This window comes from Xenopus laevis, chromosome 2S (assembly GCF_017654675.1).
Source record: "Xenopus laevis strain J_2021 chromosome 2S, Xenopus_laevis_v10.1, whole genome shotgun sequence".
Taxonomy (NCBI): domain Eukaryota; kingdom Metazoa; phylum Chordata; class Amphibia; order Anura; family Pipidae; genus Xenopus; species Xenopus laevis.
In genome coordinates this window covers 166,389,579-166,406,838 of record NC_054374.1, presented here as the reverse complement: position 1 = coordinate 166,406,838, position 17,260 = coordinate 166,389,579, and the positions used below count along the sequence as shown (strand labels likewise).

The following is a 17,260-nucleotide window of genomic DNA, read 5'->3' as shown; positions in this document are numbered from 1 at the left end:
ATACCAGGGGGTAACTATGAGGTGCCCTATACTTACTGTCTGCCTCACCTTACAAAGATACTCCAAGTTTTTCATCCAAGATGCAGAGGGAAACCATCACCCTATAATAGTAGACATGCAAGTGTTCTTTGGATAAGCCCCGAGAGGCACAATTGGCTCCCTTGGCACTCAAACACTAGCACCTCTGTCATAAGTAAATCAGTTTTACAACCTGTATGCTAACTATTAAACATAAGCTGCCTCAATATGCTTTAACCATATAGAACTTTCCCAGACATGAGGTAAGAATGACAACCTGATTCTCAGGTTTCTTCAGCCCCTGGAAGAAGATAATGCACCATAACCAAGTTGTAGGAGATTCATGTTTTTGAAAGGCTGAAGCTGTACCCAAGATCTTCATGCCCAGTTAAAATCTACAGAAAGAACTAAAAGTACCATTATGCTTTCCATCAAGCTTGGGATATCTCTGTAGGTAGAAGTATGAGAACCTGGACTTGGTCATTTGTGTGTCATCTAGCTACTGAAGTTATATAAACCCTACTGAGAAAACCCTAAAGACAACCCTACTAAAAAATAAACTCTTTGGGATGACAATGAAAAGCAGTGTTGTGTCAATGACCAATAGGTTTATGATGGTCTGTGAAGAAAGACTTGGAGTTTCAAGACACATGCATGGGATGTAATGTAATGCATGAGCATGGCTAGCAAACAGTTAAGCATTACCTTGATGCAAGGTCTCCCAAAAGGCTGGCATTGGTTAAAGTAGATTAGAGAATTAGTCAAGCTGCTAGTGCATGTATTGAACACTCTGCCTACTGGCTTGCATGCATGATCCAGATTTAGTTATTTATGATATGAGCCTTATGCCTGCTTGTGGCCCAAGAAAATATCAGAATCAGAACAGGCTCATATAACATGTCCAATTGTGACGGTACTTCCTTGTCTACAATGAATGGTCTACTTGGTTACCCAACTGCAAGAATAGTACCATGGAGTCTTTAGTAAACCATTATTTGAGATATTTGGCAGCATATAGGATACTGTACAATTTAGTCACAGATGTAAGGCCCCCTTGCCCTAGGGGCCCAAATTATTAGCCCCCTGGATAGAAGTAACAAGTTAAATGGGTCTGCAATTAAAAAATAAAAAACCTTAAATGCTTGGTCATGCTCCAGATCCACCTGGCCCTTCTTAATAAAGCCTACAAGCCTTGTACCTCCCAACCCACAAATTTTCCATCTCTGGGCCCCAAACTGCGTACCCCCCTTACCCCCTGAAGTTGTTCCAGGTTGCCAATATAAATAAGCCAATTCTATTCCAAAGAATCACACCACCAAGTACTTTCTATAGGGCACGATATGACAGCTCCTACACATGTGTAGATTTACAAATATACAGAGAAGGAATGTTCTGGGCACACAGTAGGCTGTGTCCTTATATTGATTAATGTAGGTCATCATTCACCAAAATATGCCCAAATGGTAATGTTTCATGTTATATTTGCCTTCAACTCAAGCACAATTACAGAGGGTACATATTGATCCACTCTGCTCCACTTGTGATTCAGGGAGTAGTTTGTGGCATTTTGAACATAAACACAAAGTAGCCGCCATGAATAGGGAGTTCACTTCCTTTGACCTTCAGCAAAGCCTCAGTAAAGCTCCGACCTCTCATGGAAATGACAATGACTAAGTACCATCAGCGTCTGCCTCTCCAATTCCCCGGGACTTTTTGTATTGAGAGGAAATGGATTTCATGGAAACATTTCTTTCACTGTCTGATCGGAAAATGGAACATAAAAGGAGCTTTTACTTTAATGGAACACAAGAGCCAAGCAGCACCTCTCCATCTGAAGAGTCAATTAATCCTAATTATCAGCAGATATTTTCTTTTCCCATTAGGGATCCATTAAATCCTTTATTATTCTGCTTGGAAATTGTTCTCCTGATACTTGGCATGCACAGCTTTAGAAAATGAGAAACCCACCAAGGGGGCAATTAGGCTGCCACTTTTTATTGGGTTTTTAATATAACCATTGTATAATGACAATCTACTACCTAATGATAGTTTATCGAAACTAAAGTACCAAAGTTCTTTTTGGTAGAATGTAGCTGCATGTAGAAGAAAAAAAACTTTTCATCTTAAGTTGTGAATTACTTTTAATGAAGTTATGACATTGGGGTGTCCCACCTTGAGTTACACTGCCATGGACAAGGTTACTTCACTGCACAACACTGATAGTGTTTCATTCAAATAAATAACACCCATCCTTGAGTCATTTCATTTAAATGATGGGAAGCACCCGACGGGGAAACTTTTTGTGACAATTCTGGGCAGCTGTGCTGTACTCACCAGCTCAAGATCTACTGGTAGATCCCGATAATATCCAATAATCACATTACAGCAAGAATGAATAAACAAATGTTATTTCAGATTTAAAATAGAGTGCCATGCCACTCAAAGAAGGAATTCAAAATGCAACTACATTCTACATGTCAGGTCATCACACAAAGCTCACATGTTGGCACCATTTTCCAAATATTTGTGCCAGGGAGTTAAGGTCAGTGGAAATGCCCCAACCACAGCAGAATATTGCTTTATTTAAAAAATATATATATTTTTTCTGATATACATTGCCAATGACCATACATAGATATACCTTAATCATAGGGCTGCTACATTTCATGCTGATTCCCCACAGCATCAACTGTGAATATTTATACCAGACCCTCTAGACCCTCTCTTATGTATGTCAGCTCAGTGCAACTCAATGCAACTCAGCGCATGTTAGACTTCCAAGGGTAAGTAATCCTCATATGCAGTTTGCTTATCTATGCACCTTACCCAACAGATGATGTTACAGAGAGGGGGAAACTGCCAACTCAATATCACCTGGAGCTCGGGGGGGAGGGGAGGACAAAATCTATACTATCATAAAGCATAACTCCAGGGTGGTAGAATCATATTTATGAACAGTCACTGAAGATTTCTGGGACTTTGTCTTAAAGGGATCATGTCATCGGAAAACATGTTTTTTTCAAAACACATCAGTTAACAGTGCTACTCCAGCAGAATTCTGCACTGAAATCCATTTCTCAAAAGAGCAAACAGATTTTTTTATATTCAATTTTGAAATCTGACATGGGGCTAGACATTTTGTCAATTTCCCAGCTGCCCATGGTCATGTGACTTGTGCCTGCACTTTAGGAGAGAAATGCTTTCTGGCAGGCTGCTGTTTTCCCTTCTCAATGCAACTGAATGTGTCTCAGTGAGACATGGGTTTTTTCTATTGAGTGTTGTTCTTAGATCTACCAGGCAGCTGTTATCTTGTGTTAGGGAGCTGCTATCTGGTTACCTTCCCATTGTTCTTTTGTTTGGCTGCTGGGGGGGGAAAGGGAGGGGGTGATATCACTCCAACTTGCAGTACAGCAGTAAAGAGTGATTGAAGTTTATCAGAGCACAAGTCACATGACTGGGGGCAGCTGGGAAATTGACAATATGTCTAGCCCCATGTCAGATTTCAAAATTGAATATAAAAAAATCTGTTTGCTCTTTTGAGAAATGGATTTCAGTGCAGAATTCTGCTGGAGCAGCACTATTAACTGAATCATTTTGGGAAAAAATTTTTTTCCCATGACAGTATCCCTTTAAGAATAATAATAAGCATGATGGTTACATATAACATATAGAGGTTCAAACGTTGGATGACACTAGACACTTGCCCTAGACAACATTATTTTTGAATACTGATAAGAGTCCTACTTCTACTGTGCCTTAGGTTGAGGCCAATCAGGAAACATTCAAGCAATTTAAAGACCACCATTAAGTCTTCAAAAGTGCCCTACAAGGTCCTTATTTGGCTACAGGAATGATAGATAGTTTTGTCACATAGGAACACTCAGGGGCAGATTTATCAAGGGTCGAAGTGAATTCGAGGGAATTTTCAAAGTAAAAGATGGATTCTTTGATCATCGAATAGGATGGTCGACTTCGAATTCGATTCAAAGCAAAATCGGTCGAAATTAGAATATTCGATAATCGAAGTACTGTCTCTTTAAAAAAACTTCGACTTCAATAGTTCGCCAAATTAAACCTACCGAAGTGCTATGTTAGCCTATGCATTTTTCTATGTCTTCACACATCAAAGTAAAATCGTTCGATCGTACGCTAAAATCATTAGAATCGTTCGATTCAAACGATTTAACCGTTCGATCGACCGATTTTACTTTGATCGTTCGATGGCCAAATTCGGTGAAAAATCCTTCGACTTCGATATTCAAGTCGAAGTATTTTAATTCGATGGTCAAATTTCAACGTATATTTTACTTCAAAATTCGACCCTTGATAAATCTGCCCCTCAGTGTCAATCAGGGACAACAGAAATGTCCATAAACAGACTAATGATTAATCCTTGTGATTCTTGTTGTTCCATGACATCATTAGTATTAGTGACATCACAGACGCCCTTCCCAGCTCATACCATTCATGTCATGTAGTCCTTGACTAGATTACCTAGATTTAGTACCGTGATCCTCGCTGAGCTAGTTCCATCACATTGTCCCAACCTGGGAGAATTCAACATCTGTGTGGCCCCAATATTATCATTAAAGGGATACTGTCATGGGAAAAAAAAAATTTTTCAAAATGAATCAGTTAATAGTGCTGCTCCAGCAGAATTCTGCACTGAAATCCATTTCTCAAAAGAGCAAACAGATTTTTTTATATTCAATTTGAAATCTGACATGGGGCTAGACATTTTGTCAATTTCCCAGCTGCCCCCAGTCATGTAACTGATTCATTTTGAAAAAAAAAAAAAATTCCCATGGCAGTATCCCTTTAAGTAGACAATACAACATTATTTCATATTGTATTTAAGACCATAATGAACTTAAACAATAGACCTGGAAACAATAGTTCTATATCCAGTCGCTAGTCACAGATTTGCCCTTTAATGTTTCAGCCTAATGTTTCAGACTATCAACCCCCCCCCCTTTAACATTACACTGTAATTTCATAACAATATATTTTCACCCAGAATATTATAAAACAATATCAATATTCTATAAAAACGTACCCTCCTCGAGAAACAACCAGTTTGACTTTGACTTTATATGAGACAATGATGCCCAGAATCTCTTTGTTGGCTCCATCTCTTAACCTTGGGGAGACAAGACAATGGTTTCAAATGTTTTCAGAAATAACTGAATGATATTAAGATAAAATGCTTTTGATAAAATGCTACAAAAAAAGCTTATAAAGGTTAAAGCCACAAGTAATTCAGGGAAGCTATGGTCCTATTGAATAGATAAGAATGAGTGTTGTTCAACATTGTTTCCTTCAGCTTTTGTTTAACCTTCAACTACAACATCACTGAAGTGTGTTACACGTCCACACGATATATTGTAAAATAAGAAGCTATGGAGCACATTTGTGGCACAGAATGGAGAAGATGCCTCACAGTGTGCTGGAAGCCAGATTAGTATCTTCATGCTTCAGCTTCCCATCTAAGGCCAGGCCTCGCTTCTCCCGGTTATTGGCGAGGAATGGCGTCAGCGTGTAGACTTTGCAGAACGTGGAGCTTGGAGCAACAACATCATTACTGGAATCAGAGAATGAGAAAATGCAATTCTTACAGCCAAATTCAGCAAGTGTTAAATGTTATAAAGATACATAATGATGAGTCATCTAAATAAATACATATATAAATGTTAAAGTAATGCAGTAGTTCTGGGGTCCCAGTATAGTGCTAACATCCATGGTCCAGTCTAGATTACTTTTCTTTCTTGAAAATTCAGTGCAGAGTTTAGCTGCTTGTCTCCACATCACATATCCCGTCTACAAACAACTCCTCTTCACCTCCAGTACATGCCTCTCCTCTTCTCTACAAATGTCTCCTCTAATTGTCCCCCCTTAAATGTCTCCTCTACATGTCCCCTTTGAAAATGTCTCATGCGCATGTCTCCTTTCATGTTCCCTCCACTAATGTCTCCTTCATCCCCTCCAAATATCCCTTTGCACATCTCCTCTACATGTCCCCTCCAAATGTTTCCTCTAGTCTTTGCTACATGCCACTTTTACAAACATCTTCTCTGCATGTCTCCTCTATATGACCACTCTCAAATGGTTCATGTACTTTACATGTCCCCTCTACAAATGTCTGCGCTCGCTACAAATATCTTCTCTGCACATCTACACTTAATGTCCTCAATACAAATGTCCTCTCTACACGTCACCTTAATATATTCCCTCTACAAATGTCTCTACTTGTCCATTCCACAAATGTCTTCTCTGTATATCTCATCTACAAAGTCCCCTCTTTAGTCTTTGAACATATCCTCTACATGTTCCTTTATCAAATATCTACTCTATATATCTCTTCCACAGGTCCCTTCTACAAATGTCCCCTCTGCACATCTCCTTAACATATCCCTCCTATAACTGTCTCCTCTACATGTCCCCTGCAAAAATGTCTTCTCTGCAGGTCTCATCTAGTCAAGTCACCCTGCAGTCTTTGAACATTTCCTCTACATGTCCCCACTCCATGTGCCCAAATGTCTTCTTTGAATATCTCCTATACATGTCGCCTCTACATGTCCCCTCCACAAATGTCTTCTCTGCATGTTTCACCTACAAGTCACCTCTGAACATTTCCTCTACATGTCTTCCAAGGTCCCCTGTCCAAATGATGTACATCTAAATATGTCCCTCTTCAAATGTCTCCTCTACTTGTCCACTCCACAAATGTCTTCTTTCACCTACAAAGTCCCATCTGCATAACATATCCTCTACATGTTCCCTTATCAAATATCTGCTCTATATATCTCTTCTACAGGTCTCTTCTACAAATGTCCCCTCTGCACATCTCCTTAACATATCCCTCCCCTTAAAATGCCTCCTTCTCTGCATGTCCCCTCTCCACGTCCCTCGCCAAATGTCTTATTTGAATATCACCTATACATGACCACTCTACAAATGTCTTCTCTACAGGTCCCCTTCACAAATGTCTTCTCTGCATCTTTTACCTACAAGTCCATTCTGAAATCTTTCAACATTTCCTCTACATGTCTCTTCAAAGGTCCCCTATCCAAATGATCTCCTAACTATGTCCCTCTTCAAATGTCTGCTCTCCTATATATATATCCCTTCTACAAATGTCTTTTCTGCATATCTACTCTACATATCCTCTTCACAAATGTCTCTTCTACATGCCCTTTCTTCAGAGGCCCTGTCTCCATGAACACTCATGAGGCCTCTGTTAATTTAATCTAATGAACTCTTGGTTCAACAAGTATGTTCAACTGTAGCCAGAGTTGATATCTTGGGCAATTCCTTATAGGTAACTGCAACCATGTACTAAGCTGCTTTCTCTGTTGTATACAACAGCAGTGAATTCCTTGGGGAAACTATGGTTGTATCTGTTTACTCAAAGCTGGTTTGCAAGCCTACGGTTGTAGTTTGTACATAACCATTTACTGGGGTGCTCTCTGTCTGTGACATATTGAACCTGGGTGACTTAATGTGCCTTCAAGAACAAACATTTCCCAGTGGTACCTTCCTTTCTGGGTGGTACAGTTTACTTACTCAGCTTCTTCTACAGCTACAGGACACTTGTACTGGGCAGTGTTGAAGAGGCAAATATCAGCATACTGGCGAACTGTGGAGAAACTCAACATGTGAATCTACAGCTTAAATGATTCCCTTGTAGTCAATGAGCTTCCAGGTATTGATCATAAGTCCTGGCTACAATAAAATGGTGGCAGGAAAATGATACAACCCATGCAAGATTAATTATAGATATTGTGGTACAACAAGGGAACAATGTAACCAAACAACGGGTGGCAGGCGAAGTGGGAATGAAAACAAATTGTGAGCCAATGCCCTTGTGCAGAGATGGTGATTTATACATTGTACGGTCAAGGGAAACAATTCAGAGACTAAGTACAACCTCCCACTCCAAACCATTGACACTTCTTCTTCTGTTTATAGTGGATAATGGTGACTTTGGGCAAACTTACCTGAAATTTTAATTTTTTTCACAGTCTTGTTTGTGTTGTTTGTAACATGAACATTGACATTGATGGGTTCACCGTGATAATAGATCTGCGAAAGATTTAGGATCGACGTTAATGATTGAGCCCTTTGTATGAACACAGAGAGATATACCATCTATTTCTACATAGTAATCCGAGAATATTGGTGCTAACCCAAAATAACCACAAGGAGTATTATCATTATTGTTAAATAACATATTATGTAAGAAGATGAAATGACCATATTAATAATTCTGTAACACTTCAGTCATACAATATATATATATATAAATTGTAAAATTAATTCCATTATTTAAGCATTGGTTCTCTGTGGCCTCCATTATAGAGAAATGATCTGCAGGAGGATGAAATACTATTTTAATGATAAGGTCATTATAAGAGCTGAGCACTATAATAAAGACGCTTTCTGTGTGGTTTTCAGGGAAATTCGGAACAAATGTTGTAATGTCCAAACCATAGAGTAATCACATGTGAGAAGGGTTGAGTTCATGTACCTCTTTATCAAGGGAGGCTTCCAGGTGTAATGGTTTGTCAGACATAAGGAACTGTCTTGTGGTCTCGGCCATTGGCTGCGGCCCAGGTCTCTCCGGAGCATATTGAACCTTTCTGATTACCAAACGCACTGAATTCCTGAAAGGAAATTGAATATAGTCTTGAAAACATGGCAGTACAGGTTTCCTCTCTGATACCGTATTCCAGTAAGAGCTAAATAGACTTTGTAGCTACTGTGGATTTCCAGGGGCAGGTACTGATGGGAATGTGATAGGGACTGTAGACTGTAAGCTCACTGGGAAAGGGACTGATGGGAATGTGATAGGGACATTAGAATGTAAGCTCACTGGGACAGGAACTGATGGGAATTTGATAGTTTGGTAGTTTTGGTAAATGTTTGGTAGAGTGGAGAAAATTGGTTTACTAAGGTTTTTAAACAGTTGCATTTGTGGCTATATATGGGAATGTACTGTATTTCCCCATTGTAAGCAGCAGTCCTGCCCTGCTTTATGGCAGCTGAGATTCTAGCTATCTGTATAACAGAACATTCTGTCCCAGTGGCTGCACAGATCCTATCTGATCCCCATTGTAAGCAGTAGTCCTGTCCTGCTTTATGGCAGCTGAGATTCTAGCTATCTGTATAACAGAACATTCTGTCCCAGTGGCTGCACAGATCCTATCTGATCCCCATTGTAAGCAGCAGTCCTGTCCTGCTTTATGGCAGCTGAGAGTCTAGCTATCTGTATAACAGAACATTCTGTCCCAGTGGCTGCACAGATCCTATCTGATCCCCATTGTAAGCAGCAGTCCTGTCCTGCTTTATGGCAGCTGAGATTCTAGCTATCTGTATAACAGAACATTCTGTCCCAGTGGCTGCACAGATCCTATCTGATCCCCATTGTAAGCAGCAGTCCTGTCCTGCTTTATGGCAGCTGAGATTCTAGCTATCTGTATAACAGAACATTCTGTCCCAGTGGCTGCACAGATCCTATCTGATCCCCATTGTAAGCAGCGGTCCTGTCCTGCTTTATGGCAGCTGAGATTCTAGCTATCTGTATAACAGAACATTCTGTCCCAGTGGCTGCACAGATCCTATCTGATCCCCATTGTAAGCAGCACTCCTGTCCTGCTTTATGGCAGCTGAGATTCTAGCTATCTGTATAACAGAACATTCTGTCCCAGTGGCTGCACAGATCCTATCTGATCCCCATTGTAAGCAGCAGTCCTGTCCTGCTTTATGGCAGCTGAGATTCTAGCTATCTGTATAACAGAACATTCTGTCCCAGTGGCTGCACAGATCCTATCTTATCCCCATTGTAAGCAACAGTCCTGTCCTGCTTTATGGCAGCTGAGATTCTAGCTATCTGTATAACAGAACATTCTGTCCCAGTGGCTGCACAGATCCTATCTGATCCCCATTGTAAGCAGCAGTCCTGTCCTGCTTTACGGCAGCTGAGATTCTAGCTATCTGTATAACAGAACATTCTGTCCCAGTGGCTGCACAGATCCTATCTGATCCCATTGTAAGCAGCAGTCCTGTCCTGCTTTATGGCAGCTGAGATTCTAGCTATCTGTTGTTGGATGGGGAAAATCCACCGCAGTTCCCCAGACTACCAGGAGATGGTGCACAAACGCTACACTGGCTGCAGTGGTTAAACTGCCTTATTAATAATTTGTTATGTGGATGTTGCCAGCTCTGCAAATGATTTTCCTGAAAGCAGAGTGAGTACAGTGTCAGCAAACCCTCGAAGTCATCACAGAAGGTAACACTGTGTAAAATGGACCTGATAAACAGCAGCTTTGCAATCAGAGAGCTTTAGCTGAAACAGCGAAGTACAGAAAGGCCAAACCAGCTATGGGGTTTTGGTAATAAAATCAGGTAAAAAACAAATCACATTATGCCACTAGGAAGACCACGTGTATCAGACGGCAGCATGTGGCCATTTACAAGGGGTGGCAAAAAGCAGCTTATTGTAACTACTCACAGCTCCAGCAGACCCCACTAGTGCTTATCTATAGACCTCTATGCTCTTATTTGTACACCCGTTTGGGGGGGGAGAGGTACTCCCCAAAGATTAGGAAACAGCAAATAAGTGCATCACATGCAAGCATCTAATTGGTTGCTATGGGTTACTAGACCTGCTGCCCTTTCCTCCAAGGTTGATGAACTTTACCGGGGTTCCAGGACCTCAAAGTGATTCTCTGGCCGTGTAACTAAGCTGAGATATTACTCAGTATCTCTTGGAATCCGGCAATAACGACCAATAACCAGCAGCTACACCATAGGGAACAGACAAACTCAGATTTAAGTTGATGGAGTGGAAAACACTTAAGCCATTAAGCCGCTCAGCAAAGAATTCTATTTGCACTTTGTCTCCTTTATTAACCCTCAACTTCCCTCTCTACTCTTCACTTTAATCTCATGGAAGAACATACAAGAGGTTTGCACTCAGCCCTTGTCCATAGACTTATTAAACATCTGAAATCTTTACTGTGCAGCAGAAGCCGGACAGCACTTCACTTATTATTCCTGCAGCTCTTATTTCATCCGTATCCGCCTCTTCTCTTACCAGTGATAAAGAATTCCAGGATCCCTCAGTATTCTTGTATTCCCTTACAGAATTAGCATTGATCAGCACTTTATATAAGGCCTGATGGGAAAGGGACCTCCTAGTCTCCTGCTCTATGACCAGAAGTAGGGGACACCTGCCTTCCTATTCCAGCTACAGTATATTCAGTCTGGAGTTTCGTTTTGTTCCTGGGTGCAGACCAAAAAATCCCAGTGTGGGTGAAAGGGCGGGGCTTGAGTGATGGGAGGAGGAGCTGGTAAAGAATGGGTGGAGCTTCAATGGAGGATCGGAGCACTGCCCAGGACTCTACAGTAGGTTTATCCACTGATGCCTTCTTAGTAATGATTCTAAATAAACACCAGGTTGCCTATGTGCCAAAGCCAAGTGGATCAAGATAAATAGGCACTGGGATTGTTTGGGGGTGTTGCGATAAACTGGAATTGAGATAAGCTGGAATTGTGGTTGGCTGGGGGTGTACCTGGGTGGATCATGGGCTCATCTCAGGGTATATTTTTATTGCTGGTGTTTGACCAGGGCACCAGGTTGTGGTCAGTTGTCCAGAGTAGAGTGGCGTCACCAGCTGAACAAACCAGTGCTTCCCATTCCCAACCAGTCATCAGGACAAGGGAGTAGTGAGAATATACAGCTGCAAATTGGATAATCCAACTGACCAAAACACAAAGATATTCTGCTGACCTTTTATGAATTTTTTCCTCCAAATTTTCCGCACAGAAAGCCTTCACCTCGTAGTCCACTCCACACGCCTGGAAAGTGACATGAAAATCAGCTCTAACATCTAATACCATGTGTGTGCCCATCTGCCCAAATGAGTCCCCAATCGATTGTGTTACACAAGGAGATGTGTCCCTTTGACCTTTTGTGTAGTCATGTCACAATACAGCTTCAGACATAGTTTGTACATGGGAGATGGGCTGTAGGCAAGCAGTGGATTGGCTGCTGGTGGGAGATGGACAGTAGGCAAGCAGTGGATTGGCTGCTGGTGGGAGATCGACAGTAGGCAAGCAGTGGATTGGCTGCTGGTGGGAGATGGACTGTAAGCAAGCAGTGGATTGGCTGCTGGTGGGAGATGGACAGTAGGCAAGCAGTGGATTGGCTGCTGGTGGGAGATGAACTGTAAGCAAGCAGTAGATTGGCTGCTGGTGGGAGATGGACTGTAGACAAGCAGTGGATTGGCTGCTGGTGGGAGATGAACTGTAAACAAGCAGTAGATTGGCTGCTGGTGGGAGATGGACTATAGGCAAGCAGTGGATTGGCTGCTGGTGGGAGATCGACAGTAGGCAAGCAGTGGATTGGCTGCTGGTGGGATATGGGCTGAAGGCAAGCAGTGGATTGGCTGCTGGGGGGAGATGGACTGTAAGCAAGCAGTGGATTGGCTGCTGGTGGGAGATGGACTGTAAGCAAGCAGTGGATTGGCTGCTGGTGGGAGATGGACTGTAGGCAAGCAGTGGATTGGCTGCTGGTGGGAGATGGACTGTAGGCAAGCAGTGGATTGGCTGCTGGTGGGAGATGAACTGTAAGCAAGCAGTGGATTGGCTGCTGGTTGGAGATGGACTTTGAGCAAGCAGTGGATTGGCTGCTGGTGGGAGATGGACTGTATGCAAGCAAAAGATTGGCTGGTAAAACTCCTCTACTATTGGCCACATTACGTACAGCAGCTTTCTGCAGCTTCCATAGTATTTTTAGTGATGGATGGAGTATTCTGTTATTAATTATTACCAATGTTCAACCATTGAGAACAACTTACCTTGCCAGTGTCTTCTGGGCCAGGCTGAAGTGTGACTGAACAGGGCAGGTTTGGAGGGATCTGTTGAAAACAAATATTAGAATGATTTTCTCTTGAATGGGCCACCAACAGTCCAGCATAGGCATGAGTGGGCTCAACATGTCATTGACCTTTAACAGATGCCAAAACTCAAAGAATCACCACAATATCCCATGTAATATCCATCAGTGCAATATACAGTATTTGACTGTAGACAATGGCAATTACAAGAAGACAACATTTTTTAAACCGGAGATCTTGAGAGACAAAGTTCATTCCTAGGACCAATATGGTCTAATTTCATCATTTCCCTCCAACTGTCTCTCTTGTGCCAGAAAGTTTGTTTCTCAATCCATTTGTCTCTCTTCTCTCCTTCCCGTCATTTTCTATAATTACCTTCTCCTTCCCAACCCACATTCTCCTCTCTATCCACTGTCCAATTAATACGACACTCAGCCTAGAAATTCCTTTTTTTCTCAAGACTCCGATTTCCCATCATCCCATGCAAGCAAAAATAAAACTCCTGGAAAATATACAAATACACATTTTTTTTCTAACCGAATTGTCAAATTCTTGAGATGTATCGATCAACAAAATCGTTTTTTTGATGGTATCTATGTGTGGTTGGAATCACATGAAAGACTTGAGTAAAACTACCTAGACTTTGCTGCTGTTCTATAATATACTTTATTATATATATCCAGCTTAATCTATTTCTCGTTTTCGCCATAAAATTTTTCCCCATAAAATAGTTCTCTGTGCAATTGTGAAACCATTTCTATCTGGTTCTGGGTTCTATATTGTGCCGCCTCACTATGTCTCCAAACAATAACAAAAAAATCCAATTTACAGTTGTCAACCTCGACACAATAAATTCTTTTATTTCCAAATTGCCGCTTCTCTCCATCAGCTTTTCTATAGCCTGATACATTCAATAGCGGCAGCATTAGAGGACAATTTTTTTATAGAATTTTTATTTTGTTTTTGGTGACTTTTCTGCTTTTCACGGTGTTCCTCAAGAGTTTCTTACAGAACAACCACAAAAGCTTCTCAATGTTATTAACAGAAAGAGAAAGATGAAGGTCACAAACTACTCAATGCCTATGTTATAACGCAGCAAATTTATCAAGGGTCAAATTTCGAAGTAATGGGTGTTTTTTTGAACTCCCATAACTTCGAAATTCAATTTAATTTCAATATTTTTCCAAAAATTAAAGTTTTGTTTTTTGGCCGAATAGGTCCGTTTTTGATCAAATTTGAATCGGACGAATTGCGCATTCGACCAAATTTGATTCCAAATAGGTTCTAGGGGGTCCCCAATAGGCTAAAGGTTGTAGATGGCGCATGGTTGAAGTTGAATTTTTAAAGAGACAGTACATGATAAATATTCAAAAAAAATTCAAATTCTAATCGAATTTGGACTATTCCCTAGTCGAAGTACACAAAAATTAGCTCGGAAGAAAGAGAAAGATGAAGGTCACAAACTGCTGCAGATTATGGTGCTGTATGGACTTCTGTTAAAAATGGTGAGAAGTTTTACTGAAAATTAGAATTTCGAGCTAATTTTTGTGTACTTCGACTAGGGAATAGTCCAAATTCGATTAGAATTTGAAAAAAATTTGAAATTTTGAATATCGAAATTTATCTCTTGATTTTTTGATAAATTTTGATTAGTCTTTTTTAATTTGAATTTCGATGTTATGGGAGTTCAAAAAAACGCCCATTACTTCGAAATCTGACCCTTGATAAATTTGCTGCGTTATGTCATGAATTCATAGAAATCATTTCCTGGGGGGGGGAATCTTGTGATGTTGCATAAAAAAAGGAAGTTTGTGGGCAACAAACAGTAATTTCAAGCAGAGCCCAAGACTTTGAACTTTTTCCGCAAAAAATTCAGTTTGAGCAGAAGATGGTGCTGTTGTTTCAAATTCTTTACATTAGCAGTTTTAAAACTGCTAATATCACAAAAAAACAGTAGCTTAAACTGCAAAAAGTTCTTAGAAGACAACTTTGTGCAACTCAGAAGATCAGTTATTCTCAAAATAACAAACAATATTGGGAAGACTGAAAGGATTTTCCATAGAGTCCATCACGGAAAAAAAAATCCTTTATTTTCTTGAAACTGTGATTTTTTTTCTTTGATTGCTAGCATATTTACAAAAACAATTTGAATTGGAAAGTCGCAGAGAAAAACTTTTAAAAATAGTTGAAGCTTTCCAGGTTTTAACAGCGAAATAATATGATGCGGACCGACCACATCAGCTCATCCGGTTGCGGTGTCTCTGAGAAAGTGCCGAGATTTTCGGCAAGAAACGCGCAAGTCCAGGACACCCACCGCATTTTGTTTCTACCACTGTGTTTACACTAAAAAAGACGATTTTTGAAGATACAGTCTGTGCCCTCTAATGGATTTCCAGAACAACGCCTACACAAGCGGATTCTCTAGTGCTAAAGCTTTCCGGGTTTTAGCTGCTGATTTTTTTTTCCTTCCAATTTTTGAGATTTTTTTTCTTCCCCAGTTGATCATTCTCGAAAATTTTAATTTGGAGAGAGATAAAAGAGAGAAGGGTTGTGATTAAAACATTAAAAAATATTGTGGAATGTAACAGATTAAAAAAGAAATAGAAACACCCTGAGGTTGGACTTCATTTACCAGAAAGTAGAAACTGAGATGTGCTGGGGACTAACTCGGTAAAGGAACTCTAACACACAGGGGATAAATATAAAGCAATTGTATGAACCCAAATACAGCATTTAAGGAGTTCTAACACAATGGGGATAAATAAAAAACTAATTTAGGGACCTAAATAAAGAATTTAAGGAGCTCTAACACACAGGGGCTAAATGTAATCAATTTTAAGAACCTAAATTTAGAATTACGGAACTCTAACACACAGGGGCTAAATGTAATCAATTTTAAGAACCTAAATTTAGAATTTAAGGAGCTCTAACACACATGGGATACATATAAAGCAATTTTAAGAACCTAAATACAGAATTTATGAGCTCTAACACACAGGGGATAAATATAATTAATTTTAAGAATTTAAATACTAGGGATGCACCGAATCCAGGATTTGGTTCGGGATTCAGCTGAATCCTTCTTCCCTGCCGAACCGAATCCGAATCTTAATTTGCATATGCAAATTAGGGGCGGGAGGGAAATCGCGTGACTGTCACAAAACAAGGAAGTAAAAAATGTTTCCACCTTCCCACCCCTAAATTGATTCGGTTTGGTATTCGGCCAAATCTTTGACAAAGGATTTGATGATTCAGCCTAATTCAAAATAGTGGAGTCGGTGCATCCCTACTAAATACATCATTTAAGGAGCTCTAACACAAGGGGATAACTATAAGGCCATTTTAAGAACCTACATACAGAATTTAAGGCGCTCTAACACACAGGGGATAACTATAAAACAATTTTAAAAAACTAAATACAGGTATAGGATCCATTATATGGAAACCCGATATCCAGAAAGCTCTGAATTATGGAATGGCTGTCTCCCATAGACCGCATTTTATCCAAATAATCCAAATTTTTAAAAATGATTTCCTTTTTCTGTGTAATAATAAAACAGTCGCTAGTATTTGATCCAAACTAAGATATAATTAATCCTTATTGGAAGCAGAACAAGCCTATTGGCTTTATTTAATGGTTAAACGAATTTCTAGTAGAAATAAGGCATGAAGACCCAAATTACGGAAAGATCCGTTATCCGGAAAACCCCAGGTCCCGAGCACTCTGGATAACAGGTCCCATACCAGTACAGGATTTGAGGAGCTTTACCATACAGTGGATAAACATAAAGCCATTTAAGGACTTAAATACAGAATTTAAGGAGCTCTAACACACAATTTTAAGAACCTAAATACAGAATTTAAAGAGCTCTAACAAATGGGATCAATATAAAGCAATTTTAAGAATCTAAATACAGAATTTAATAGGCAGATAGACCCAAATCCTCTATTTTTATTTCACGTTTATTTGCTTTCACTCTTACAGAACCTTCAGAGTTTTTTTGGGGTAAAATTCAATGGGTAACACTCTTCAAATGGCTGGAAATAGAGTATAAAGGCAAAGTAGGAGGATGACGTTCGGAGGTCTAAGAAGAAGAAAGAGAATGTTGGTTACCTCAAAGGTGAATGGGTAGGCGTGTTCTCCGAGCTTTTTAATGAGACGTTCCTGTAGCCTCGTTAGGGGTTTCTTCTCTTCTGGAACGGGTGGGAAGGCTTGGATGTTGGCCACAAAAAGGTCCTTACGAAATGTCAAGCCCAGAACGTCCAGATCCTCACGGCCGTAGCGAAACGCACAGGTCAATGTCACGAATACTACGGGGAGGAAAGGACAACAGATAAGTAAA

General features: G+C 40.3%; 1 protein-coding gene across 5 annotated transcripts in view; it reads right to left on the bottom strand.

Moving 5' to 3' along the window:
* arrb1.S (arrestin beta 1 S homeolog) overlaps positions 1 to 17,260 on the bottom strand; it is an 88,474-nt gene that overhangs the window by 6,217 nt on the left and 64,997 nt on the right. For 3 of the 5 annotated variants that reach the window (XM_041583195.1, XM_041583194.1, XM_041583192.1), the window contains exons 5-13: positions 17,032 to 17,228; positions 12,879 to 12,938; positions 11,810 to 11,877; positions 8,546 to 8,681; positions 8,016 to 8,100; positions 7,582 to 7,654; positions 5,459 to 5,599; positions 5,075 to 5,158; positions 724 to 747 (exon numbers count right to left, since the gene is read on the bottom strand). In XM_041583195.1, coding sequence (XP_041439129.1) covers positions 724 to 747; positions 5,075 to 5,158; positions 5,459 to 5,599; positions 7,582 to 7,654; positions 8,016 to 8,100; positions 8,546 to 8,681; positions 11,810 to 11,877; positions 12,879 to 12,938; positions 17,032 to 17,228 — 868 coding nt within the window. 5 annotated transcript variants of the gene reach the window in all.